General features: G+C 37.3%; 1 protein-coding gene across 7 annotated transcripts in view; it reads right to left on the bottom strand.

The window, feature by feature from the left end:
- CSNK1A1 (casein kinase 1 alpha 1) overlaps positions 1 to 11,804 on the bottom strand; it is a 37,272-nt gene extending 25,468 nt beyond the window's left edge. For 3 of the 7 annotated variants that reach the window (XR_004254719.1, XM_032210048.1, XM_032210049.1), the window contains exons 1-2: positions 11,145 to 11,804; positions 10,186 to 10,292 (exon numbers count right to left, since the gene is read on the bottom strand). Coding sequence is in view for 6 of the 7 variants with exons in the window: in XM_032210048.1 (XP_032065939.1) it covers positions 10,186 to 10,292; positions 11,145 to 11,267 (230 nt within the window). In the remaining variant the exon portion in view is untranslated. The remainder of the gene's footprint in view (positions 1 to 10,185; positions 10,293 to 11,144) is intronic. The other 4 variants (XM_032210051.1, XM_032210054.1, XM_032210052.1 and 1 more) reach the window with 3 other exon arrangements.
- Between the last annotated feature and the right edge of the window lie 1,237 nt (positions 11,805 to 13,041).

The following is a 13,041-nucleotide window of genomic DNA, read 5'->3' as shown; positions in this document are numbered from 1 at the left end:
CCTGGAGAGAAATAACCATTAATTGTGATGAATATAGGGGAATGTATATACACATTCATCTTTAGGTTAAGAAGCTTTATGCAGAAAAGTCAAATCAATCAGAGGCATGAAATAAAAAAGAAAAGGGGACATAACTAAAACCAACTTAATTCACTATACTTTTCCATACTTTTCAAACCTTACCAATTATTCTTGCTACCATATACTTATCATTTCATAGAAGTAAAAATGGATTCTTAAAAAAATGGCATGCTACTGCGATTGAATGGAATAATGGAGGAAAAATGTGATGATTTAAAAAAAATGTGGAAAAGTTCTCCCAATGGAACTTGCCTCTAATGGGAAAAAATGCAAATTTGTGGAAATATAATAAATTTTAAAAATTAAAATGTTTTCTCATTTAGAATGAACCTGTTATTTTAAGTACTACTTTATATATAGTTTTTGCCTCCCCCAAATGTTTTCAAATAATCCCATGAATGAACAGTATTAGGCAATTGTAATTTGGACTGTAAAGAAACACATCACAAAAATCTATATACTCTGTACAATACTGTTGAACAGAACTGAATCCCACAAATGGTATCCTCAAAAAGAATGGATGCAAAATTAATCAATGGTATGAAAATGCTGAAAATGTAAAGTGCAATTTCTAGTATAACTAGAAAAATATTATAGCATGGATGTGATTTGCTTTTAGAATACAAGACCTGTGCAGTTTATTCAATATATGTGCATCTATGTCTGATAAAAGAAAGGGATGTTGTTCCAAAGTAGAAAATTTCTACAAAAGTAGAAAACATTGAATGAGATTAACTTATTTAGTATACTTGGGAAAATATTTGGGCAGCATTTTAATTGAAAAGTATTAAGAAGTAGTGATGAACACAAGTTGTGAAATGCAGTAAGCCTTCGTATCAAGCATATATTTGCTCTTCAGCAGATCACTGAGAAATATATAAATTGAGAGTTTGTACATTTGTGGGTTTAGAGAAGAAATACAGTAAAATGAATATGTAATCTTTGTGCAAACATGTGATTGAAGGTTGGCTTTTGAACAGTATAAAAACCGGCTCACTATGGAATGCTTAGCAAATGGTTCAATGCTGATTGTTTAATGAAGTATTTCTCAATCTTTTTTCATCCATGACTTTGTTTTTCACCTGTGGCTTACTTGCTCAGTTCATATCAGTGGAAAAGATCGCCACTTATACACCTGACTTTACTTCTCTGTGGCCACCTCAGTATTGTCTTCATTACATGTATTTCACTTGTGATCCACTTGAAATATCCTAGCTCCCCTCCCCCCATTAAGCCTTGATTCTCCTTGATTCAGCTTTCATTCATTGCTTCTTGTCCCACCTTCATTATTAACAATGGCAAATAGTAGCTTTCCTTAAGTAGATGATGTGCTGAAGGCTTCCAGGAACTGCAAAAACCACCTAAAACAGGGCTTTAAGAGTTAAAAGATTTAGTGTGAACTGCTTGCCAAATTTTGTTCACACGATCCCAGGGATGCTGCAATAGCTGGAACTTTGAAGACCAGTCCCTTTGTTCAGTGCCATATCTTTGAACTGTTGTTTAACAAGTAGTTGTAACTTAAGGAAAATCTATATAGAAAAACTGATAACAACATTTTGTGTTGATGAATAAAAACTGTGCATGAAGGCTGTAATTTTTGGTTAATTATTGCTTCTGTTGTTTGCTCTGGATTGCTTTTTGAAAATATGGCTAAGATATAAAAACACTGGGGACATATAGCTTCAACTCTATCCTCAGCCACAGATACTCAGGAGAGTCAGGATGATTTCAGGCCAATAAATCTTTCAGACCAACCTATATATATGATTACTATTATGAAAAAAAATTGGAATAGAAAACAGGATATAAAATGAATGACTAAATATTTAGACCAACAGGCTTAGAAATTCCCAAGATTTAGAGTTATATGAGACATTCCCAGAATAAAAATCAGCAGAGTTTTCTCTCGTCACTATCTAAATATGCCCCAAGACCATAAAAATGAAGAATGCAACAGAATAACAGAATATCTGAACAGAAATATAACTTTTTGATCAAAAGACTCAAAACTGGACTTTTTCAGCATTAGTACTTACTTAACCAAATGGTAACATACAATGTGTTTCATGAAAATTCTTGCTTACAGAAATACAGCAGTATTTTGCTGGTTTAGAGAATGGGATTTAAAGTGGAGAACAAAGCAGAATATTCTGATCATGTCCTGTGAAGCCTGGCAGGCTCCCATCACCTAGCCCTCTTCTAGTATTTAAGAGCATACAACCTGTGGGGTAAAATATGGCTGGAGCACAGCAAAAGTGAATGTTGATATATGGAAAAATAAGTTTTTGTTTTTTAGAGGTTTTGAGTATTTTATTGTTGATTTGGCACATGAAATGGACAGCCATGTATGTCTTTTAAATAAACCCCATAATTCAGAAGTTTTAAGTTATAAATGCAATTTTACAGTTGTTATAACTCTGTTATTGTCAGATTTTGTAAGGTTAAATTTTACCAAGTGATTCCTAAAAATGTAACATAAGTAATGTTCTTTTCCAATTAATTTACTATATAATCCTCTTCCTTCAACTATGCATTATTATACATGCATCTACAAAAATGGATTAATTAGTTAAAGGGGTTTTAGAGATAAAGAGATTAAATTCTAGATTCTTTAATTATACAAGCTATGAGGAGTGTTCTACCTGTCAGCTCTGAAAACCAGAAGAAGCAAGCTGGACTGAAGCAGAAGATTGTTAAAAATGTGGACACAATACACTGTTACTTTGATTGGTTGAATTACCGTATTTATCGGCGTATAACACGCACCGGCGTATAACACGCATCCCCCATTTTAACACAAAAATTTGAGTAAAATTTTTTTTCATTAAAAATAAATGACTTGGAAGCTCGGAACTTAATGTTGGATTAAAATTTATAACATTAGAACATGAATTACTTCCCCACCCTCTTCTGTCACATCATTTTCCCCCCTCTGATCCCCCTGTACCACCTAATCCCCCCCCCCCAGATCCACCTGTACAACCTAATCCCCCTGTACCACATAGTCCTGATACCACCTGTACCATATAACCCCACCCCCCATATCACATACACTTTCCCCCTGCGCCACATAACAAGCCCCCCCCCACATAAACCCCTATTTCTATATGTTTTTGTTTTCACCACAGTACCTGGCCTGTGTCGCTAGCAGACTCAGGTTACTCTTTAATTGCACTGACGAGTAACGTCCTCAGCGTAACGTCAGGGACGTCACTCGTCAGAAGTACGGTGGCCTCGGAGGGTCCTGAGGAGCAGCCTTTAAAACAGCAGCGCGGGCGGCTGCGGACTCACAGCTGATTGGGAGAATGCCGGCGCGTACACTTGGGACCAGAGAGCAGGCGGGCGGGAAGGTAAGCACCCGCAATGATGGAGAAAAAATACAGGCAGCGGGCGGCTCTCTGGCCGCTGCGAGCCGCTGCTGCTAGGATGGGGTTAAATCAGGCAGCGGGCGGCTCTCCAGCCGCCGCTTGTTCAATGATGGGGTTAAAGCGAACAGCAGGTGGCTGGAGAGCTGCCGCCACTGCTGCAAGGTAGGGGTTATATCAGGCAGGGTAGCTGGAGAGCCGCCGACGCTGCCATGAAATGGATGCTGCACTTCTATGAGTATCATGGGCGCCGGTGAATCAGCTGGAGCAGGCAGTTTGGGACCCGGCGTATAACACGCAGTATCGGCGTATAACACGCAGGCAGGGTTTAAGCTTGCAATTTTAGTTTTAAAACTGCGTGTTATACGCCGATAAATACGGTATATCTTATGATACTAACAGGATTTACTGATGGTTTGGCGGAATTGTTCTGGATTGTCACTGAAAAATCCCTGAAAATAAATGAAATAAATCCTGTTCTATGAAGTGTGGATTTGACTCAAAAGAAAAGGGACAAAGAAGTTGGGTTGTTGCAGAAAAAAATATCTGAGTCTTAGAAAAGTAAAAAACATGAATTAGGGTCAGTGCAGTGACTATATAGACTGTTAGGTAGAGATGTGATTATATGTGTATGTTGTTATTTGGATTTGTATGGCTTCAATTGATGTATTGTTTTACTGTTTCATATTTTTAAAATAAATCTTTATTGGGATGGACAGCTATGTAAATTTGATTGATAGATGATACACAGGCAATATACAGGCAGACACAGGTAGGTAGCTCTCTAGGCAAAATCAGCCGCATATAAATTTACTAAATAATACATAAATAGAACCCTACTGCTAAACTGACCGGTTAGTTTCAACCACTCCACTTGTTTGCAGGACCACAGATTCCTGAATTATATTACTGATATACCAGAAGTGCAAAGATTTGGTGGTAAGGGGCGTTGGTCTTACCTGATACGTTCCTTCTCGTTGTGCTGGGAAGAGAATCCAAGGTATGGGCTTCTCTGCTCTTCTGACTCAGCCGACGATCAGAAGAGCAGAGAAACCCATACCTTGGATTCTCTTCCCAGCACAATGGAGAATGGATTTGTTTAATAATATGGCTGATCTTGTTCTATGTACACAGTACCAACTGCTCTAGACATTGCCAACCTTTCTAGACATTTTTGGTATGCAGTCCTCACTCAATATCCCTATACTAGAAATACAGAGGGGAAAAATTTCTGGAAGCCTTCCAATATTCAATCAAATTTGCTTAGAGATTGTCACTTATGATAATTGTATTTCAGCATTTTTTAATTTAAAACTTTACATCCCAATTACGTAATCAAAATGATCATCAGACAATAGTTATAAATTTTATTAATCTATATTGACAAATAAACAATTCTAGTACACTACATTTTATAATGGCAACCAAAACAAAGGTAGACACTACATTTCATTTTTATTTAGGTATAAAACATGTCATTGTATTACAAAAGTATTAGTCAGTAGAACTGGCTGGTTCTCTCTTACTTCTTGCTAAAATTACCATGTTACAATTTTGTTTTTAGATTTAATTTTGATATTTCTCTTATTAGCTTAGATTGTAGCTTTCTAATCCTTATTATGTTTGCATTCTCAACTATCTTGGTTAATTAACTCCTAATATTAACATGTCAACTTAATCTTTTTGGCAACATGAAAATGCCAATGTCATCTTTTGTGGTAGTGGGGGGGGGTACTTCTCTATTTTAGCCTACAGCACTAGTATTTCCTCTTGCTAAAATGCTAGTTCCTGAATTAGGATATAAACAATGTTCAGGGTATCAGAATAATATTTCAAGAACAGGGACAAAAAAAGTTGCATCATGGAGAGGTTGTATTGAGAATTCCAGCTAGCCATTCCAGGTTGTTCCAGTTTATATCACATTCATTCTATTTTATATTTTCTATGTGCCAACTCTAACATCCTGTGGTCACTAAAACTGTTCAGTTCTCATTAACGTAAAAGACAAGTAATAGAAAATGTTGGTGCTTAAAAAGCAATGACAATGCAGTTTTATCCTGATACTATATTGCCACACAATTTCAATAACTGCAGTTTAGTGAACCCTTTTATTCACAATTTATATGTGGAAGGAATCATGTGTGATACAATTTGGGACTGAAAATGTTATTTTCAGGTCACTGGAATATAGGCTTAGATAATATACTTTGTATTGCTCATAAACAAGTTTGCAATTTCCAAATTATGGTGCATAACATTCTGGAAAAACTGTCAGTGAAATAAAACAGATCTGCTGTTTCATTTCAAGTAACTGACAATGCAAAAATATTAGCATCACTGAAGAAGCAAAGTTTTGCTATTCTCTGTTAAGTATATTCTCTTTGATAACATTATCAACAACCAAAAATAAATGCTTACCTATCTGTATTTAATTACAGCTGATTACATAAAGCCCTCCAAATCATCTTACAAAAATGCAAACAATAGTCAAAACACAGAAATATCGGACAGAATTAAAAACTAACCAATAATAGTTAAATATTTTAAGAATTTAATATCTGTATAACAATGATTTATGTGTATTCATCCAATAATTATCTTCATAACTATGAATTATAATTATTGTTTAAGATGTCAACATCTATAAGCTGAGAATCTCAAGAAAATGTTATATAGGGTACACAAGGCAAAAAACACAATCTTGAGTTTCCAAGCATGCTTTTGTTTTCCTTCTTCTGAAACTTCATCTTACCAAATTAATTTTTGGAAGAATAACAAATATTGTCAGTATAAACTCAAATGCTAATCAAAGAACTGAAAACACATCAGATGCTAACTATGTTAGAAAACTGAAACAATGCACTGTCAATTTAAACCAAATCATAATAATTTCTTTATTCCTGAACTGAATAACCAGCTCTAACAAACATGATTCACATATCTAAAAAAAAGTAAGATTTCTTAAGACAAAGTTTATTAAATAAGCTAGAGTGACTCCTAACATCATGCTATGCCACAAACCAAGTTTTATAAACCACAATTTTATATTAAAATAAACTATAAAACTGACAAAAATGTTTTATCTTTGTGTACGTAAGTGTAAATCCACTCAATAAATGTAATTAATGATATTTATTTAACATTTGGAACATAGACAAAATTATACAATATTCAAATTTAGTCTTGGGTAATTCAATGCTAAGTATTTCTCTAAGCAACTGGATATTCTTCAGTTATCATGATATAAACATTAAGGCACCTCACCTGCATTTAGCAAGATTAGACATACTTAAGGCAATATCTCATCTTTACAGATCAATTGATCTGACAAAATTAAACAATGACTAGGTTAAATACCACACTTCATCAAAGCCTCCCATATGTTATTCTGATTGTTTCAGCCACATAAAATAGAAATAAAGAAAAGAGTTTCCAGCACTCTTTTCACCTCATAATTGCAAAACCAGGAAAAATAATAATTCTATATGTTGAGTACTACAAACAAGCCAGACGAAAAGAAAAAACCAAACCCAGAGAAAGTATTCAAGAGTTTTTATAAAACTCCCTTTATGGAAGTTTTTTTTCCTCCTCCTATACTGCCTTCCAGTAATTTTAGTACAGTGCATCCTTTTCTTTTCTCTTTGGAAGATGCTTAAAGAAAGGATTGTAAAAGAAATCATCAGATTCTCTCTTTAAAAGTAAAAGCACCACAAACCTTACTCTAAGAGCCAGTACGTATAGTGGTTAAGATCTGGATTAGGCATGGAGATCCAAATTATAGTCTTCCCTTAGGCACAAAAGCTACCGGATGACCTTGGCCAATCACTTTCTCCTAGTCCCCAAAGAGCATCAGCTGTGACAAACTGGCTTAAAAGCAAACCGTTCATCAACTCATGCACTGATGGCTTTGTTGTGGGAACATACACAAAGCAACCAAGCAGACCCAACAATCAAGCAAGACAAATGGTAAAGCACCCACCATTATCATAGACTGCAATCTCCCATATATCCCTTTTCAAATCAATTATCACCACCAAGGCATGAGATAATTCATGCGGAAAATGAAGGCCACTCCAAGAACTCAAATTGGATTTGTTTCAAAATAAACCCCTTCTTAATCTAAATTGTGTATGCCTAAATCTACTCATGCCCCAAAGTCAGCAACATTCTTCCAGGATCCAATATTTAAAGGTTTACCGACAGATTACCTCCTTTTACTTCCTAGCACCTGGCAAGATGATAAAAGTAAAGAAGAAGAAAAATTCAATTTCTCCCTAGTAGATTATTAAAGGCAGGGAGGAACTGTTGGTCCGGAAAGGCCCCATCCTGAGAGAAACACATACAAGAAAACTGCTCCTTACAAGTGAACTGCATTTTACATCAGTAGCAATAAAATATATAAATAATCATAAACTCATATTCACATACTGTTGAATAAATAATTATTGTTTTTACATTTGAAGGGCTAAAGAGGACAGAATAACAGCAAAAAGCAAAATTCACAAGTTTGAACATCCCTTTACAGCAAAAAGCACTTACTAAATCAATATACAAAAATATAAACAGAATACACATGTCAATCTGCCTAGCAAGCTAATTAGCATAGTATTTTGAATTTTAAGTATATCTGAAGACAACACAAAGACGCACAAGAGACTAGTGAGTGCAAATAAGATATCAGATCAGCAAGTCAATCAGAACTTCCATTTTGGCCTTTCAAAATGATCACATAATCAAAAACTATGTTTTTCAGCCTATGTTCAAACAACCAAGCAAATCAGTGCCCCAATCGAACCTGTATTATACGGATACTTTTTACGGTTACATTTCATCTTGTTTTTCTAAGAAAGTTATACATAAAACAAAGGTACATGAACTCCAACATCCTATGGGAATCTTTAATCAAAAGAACCCCCCCCCCCAACTTTCTTGACAGTTAAGGAAATAATTTCCTTAAAATACTTCCTGCTTTGTCCCACAACTTCACCTCTAGATCACCCTACCCAATCTAAGTCAATAGCAATAGGGGCACAACAGGTACTTCCAGCTCTACCAAGCTAGAAAGGAAAATTCAAAGTATAACATTCCATGCTGAAAGACAAAACACTGTTCCACTCAAAACAGCCATATTTTGTTTTGTATTTGAACCAAAATTTAGTGAAGAAATGTGTTTTATTGTGAGTATAAACCTGTTTTATTCCTTCTTTTCCAAAAGTAATGTTTTGTTCCATTCCAAATGTATCTACTAACAAACACTGGGATGAAGTCTTTGTTAATAGATACATTTATCAAATCATACCTTGTGTATATCTTTTAAGCATTTAAATATCAATTTCCTTAAAGTGTACACCAGAAAAAAATTAAAGGCAGCTAAATGCCTCTGCAATTTTTCTTGCAAACTCTGTACTGCAAAGCCAAAGTTTTAAGCGAAATCATCTAGCTACAGAATGATTATAATTATATTTAACATAGGCCGGGCCTGAACAGAGCATTTTATCAAAGTTAATAACAAAAGACAGAACATAAAAATCTGTTACACAATGCACAAAATTTTATCATCACAATTAAATAGTGTAATTACAGCTGAGTTAAAGGAGGGAGTAGTTGCTTCATATGAATGTGTCATCAAATAATCGCATATTCATTCTGTAAAAGACAGAGCTTTATGTCATAATACTTCCTTGCAGTTTATGAATTTCACAACTATACAGCCTCCTCTAAAGGCAAAGATATCAACATTTCCTATTGTAGTTTAAAATGACAAAGGTTATTTATACACAGAAAATTCAGAATAAATCTAAGTAGCAACTTTTTAAAGTCAAGATTTGCACACACGCGTGCACACACACACACACACACACACACACAAGCTTAGATATAAATGACACATAAAACACAGTGTCATGTACAAGAAATAAAAGCTCTTCCACCAAGATTTTAGAAAAAAATGCAGTTTCTTTAGCAATCTGCATATTTCCTTGTTCTAATATACTAGCAATATTCAACATTAAACCCCAAATACATCTCTTCAGATATCTATGGCACATGTAAAAGTTTCAGACACTATAAAGTATTTTAATGAAAATATTCCTTAAACCTTCAATGCAATTTCCTTATCTATATATTAAATTCTTTCCATTTCCAAAATCAAGCATTATACTATATCTCACAATAAGATTCTAGAAAAGTATTGATCTTCAAAGAGCAAAAAAGAAAACAGCTGCTTCAACAAGAGTATATAATTAGTTCAGTGATGTATGGTCTTCTCAGTAACAGAAAGGGGCTTCCACGTATCTCCTCTCCCTCATCTTCACAAGCCCATTTTTCTGAATATCTCATTATTATTATTAAAAGGGAATAGAAAGAAATAACATGCCCTACTTCTCAGGAATGTTAAAGTACTGACATCCGCCATTTTCTCAGCAAAGGAGGAAGACATGTTGGAACAAAAACACAAAAGAGAGCAGCCATTTCTATTGGTACATCCCAGGAGTTGCCAGCTACCCCCCCTGTATTTCAGAAAATGATCAGAGAATTTAGTTGGGGGGGGGTGTTATGAAGGCTGTGGGGAGGGGAAGTATGAAGCAGCCAAACGAAAAGCTCTCAATATCTTTTATACATGCAGTTTATCATAACACTAGGTAACATATAAACACTTCCTCTAATGCAGAACAAAGTAAACTGATCCTTTAAGAGAAAAGTAGTAAATATTCCACCTGCCTAAAGCTATAGTTCTTACCTTATATGAGGGATGCCAACTCCCCCTTGCAGAATCTTGTATAGTTTGCTTTCATATAACAGCTGGGGATGCCTGGCCTTCTGTGATTCTAACTTCACAGCTACTTCCTACAGTGGAAAAGGAGACATGGGGGTCAAAGTCCTACTAATCAGGAGGAATATATCTCACTGCTTCACAAAAACTGAGAATAGGTGAAATGATTTGTATCACCCCCAGGATTAGGAATCTCTGCAAATATATTCTATACAATACTTGTATAGAAAGCCATTCTCAAAAAGAATGATACTGGGCACCTAAAGTTATTCTGGAATATGTTAAAATCGTGTCCTATTTTTTTGGGGGGGGCGGGGGACAAGATCAGGATGACAACATGAAAAAAACAAGCGCAAATCTTTCCACAAGAGTTTTTACTGGTTCACAGAAAATAACCAGAGCGCCTATGCGTTATATATTTACTTCATACATCAACTACCCTACCACAAAACGTGTGAAAAGGGGCACTTCCCAAGCCTTCGAATTAAAACACTGCAATCCCACAATATTTTGGGGTTGTTGTTTTTAAAAATCCTCTGCCCACATAATTTTAAATTCCTATTTGGCAGAAAAATATCCGGTATTTTGCTTTAAACGTTTACCAAAATGCCAAAAATTAAAGCAGGGGAATGAAAGCCCAAACGGCAGGTTCTCCAAAGCCGAATTACAGACAGAGGAAGACGGCCAGACCTCAAAAATAAAAGTGCAACCACGAAAGAAGCTTCTCACTTCAAGAGAAACAGCTTCCTCTCTTCCTAACCGCGCCGCCACTCTTCCCACACAACGGACACCCGGGGCCGGATCCGGAGCCCGGCACGTGAACCCCCCGCTTGACTGGAAGGCGACCTCTACCCCCACTGGCGAAGCATAGGACATCCGAAGGAAAGAAGGCGAAAGGAAAGGCCCAGGCACGGCTCGGCCCTTACCTCCCCGTTGGTGATATTGATGGCCAAGTAAATGTCCCCGAAGGAGCCCGAGCCAATCTTCCGCACCAGCTTGTATTTGTTCCCGACAATGAACTCGGCCTTGGAGCCGCTGCTGCTCGCCATGGCGACGGAGGGGATGGGGGGGATAGGGGTTGTTTCCCACGCTTTCGAGAGCCCGCGGAAATTTCCACGGGGAGCTCCTGCTCGACCACGGCCAGGGATGGGGCAGGGGAGGACTGAAGGAGGAGAAGGGGCTTCGGTCTCGGCGGCTTGGACGGCGCTAGGCCTCTCTGGAGAGTAGACGTCCCACGCACTTTCCCGGCTGACAGCGCGGCTTTTCCCCTTCTGAGGAACAGAAGGGAGTCGCGGAGGGGGGGGAAGGGGGGGAAAGAGGGAAAAGAAAAGCCCAAGCGAATCCGTCCGTCCGCCGCCACTAACTGGCGCTTTACTCGGCCGCCGCCATCTTGTCTGTCTGTCGCTCTCTCGCTCGCTCGTTTCCTCTCTCGCTGCCGATATCCAGGACACAAAATGCCTCCAGCCCGCGACCGCCGCTTCTTCACCGCGCTGAGTACTCTGGGAAACTGGAGAGCATACCAGCCTTGCGCATGCGTCTCCCAAAGGGAGGAAAAGAGGACAAGCAGGAAGTATCTGTGATCTTAACGCTTTGGCAGGGCGAGGCCGGTTCAAAACATGCGCATGCGCAAAAAAGGCGGCGGGCTTGTTCTTTGAAGCGTAGAAACCCCGCCCTCCTTTACGGGCGGGGGGGGGGTGGAATTAGAATTACGCAGTTACCATCGTTCCACACATGCAAAAGAGGTTTGTTACTGTACCTTTCAAGTACAAAAAAAAAGAAAAGAAGAAGGGCTGGTCATGCGCATGCGCTTTCTGAAGCAAAGGTGCTTTAGGAACATATCGTGAGAATCGTGTGACTAATATTCTGGTAAACTAGATTAAGCCCACTTGTACCTATTATTTCTATCAGTTATATTGTTTGTGTGTGTATATGTACGTCCATACATACACATATACATATACATACATATATATGTATATACATACACATATACATATATAGACATAGATACATACATATATACTACCCTCATCAATTCATTAACACTTTTTCTCTGATAAGAGGCAAAACCAAACCCAGAAACCGGAGAACTCTGCTATTTCATACAGAAAGGAAAGGAAACTTAGTATTAATCTTGTGTATTAATTCAAGAAAGATTAATGTTCCCTCCCTGAGGTACACGATGTGATCATTTTTTCTCTCTCCAAAATGAGAGGATAAATGAATAATGAACTGAAAGCCCTTCAGAAATTTTCAAAAGGGATATTTATAGTGCTGTTTGGATACATCCCTTATGATTCGTGGAACAATGCAACCACTATTTATACATGTATATATAATTACCCCTAAGATTTTATATGGCTAACAAAATAAAACAGCAAACAATAAAACTTTGAAAATGGACGGGATAAAACATACAGCCCTCAGCTTAAGATTGCAATTGAGACCCAAATTTCTGTTGCTGAGTGAAAGATTTGTTAAAAGAATCGTGCCCCATTTTACAACCTTCCTCGCCAAGTTGTTAAGTGAATCGCTGCAGTTATTAAGTTAGTGACACAGTTGTTAAGTGAATCTGACTTCCCCAATTACTTTGCTTGTCAGAAGGTGGCAAGAAGTGATCACGTGACATCAGGAAACTACAACCGTCACGTTGCCAAGTATCTGAAGTTTCATCACGGGACCATGGGGATGCTGAAGTGGTTGCAAGTATGAAAAATGGCCATAAGTCACTTTTCCCAGTGCCGCTTGAAGGTTACTAAATGAACTGTTGCAAGTCAAGGACTGCCTGTAGGTAGTCTCTGAAGGAAAATAGTCCCTGGGTCA

This window comes from Thamnophis elegans, chromosome 2, assembly GCF_009769535.1.
Source record: "Thamnophis elegans isolate rThaEle1 chromosome 2, rThaEle1.pri, whole genome shotgun sequence".
Classification (NCBI taxonomy): Eukaryota; Metazoa; Chordata; class Lepidosauria; order Squamata; family Colubridae; genus Thamnophis; species Thamnophis elegans.
The sequence above is the reverse complement of the archived record's forward strand: the minus strand, read 5'-3'. Positions and strand labels throughout refer to the sequence as shown.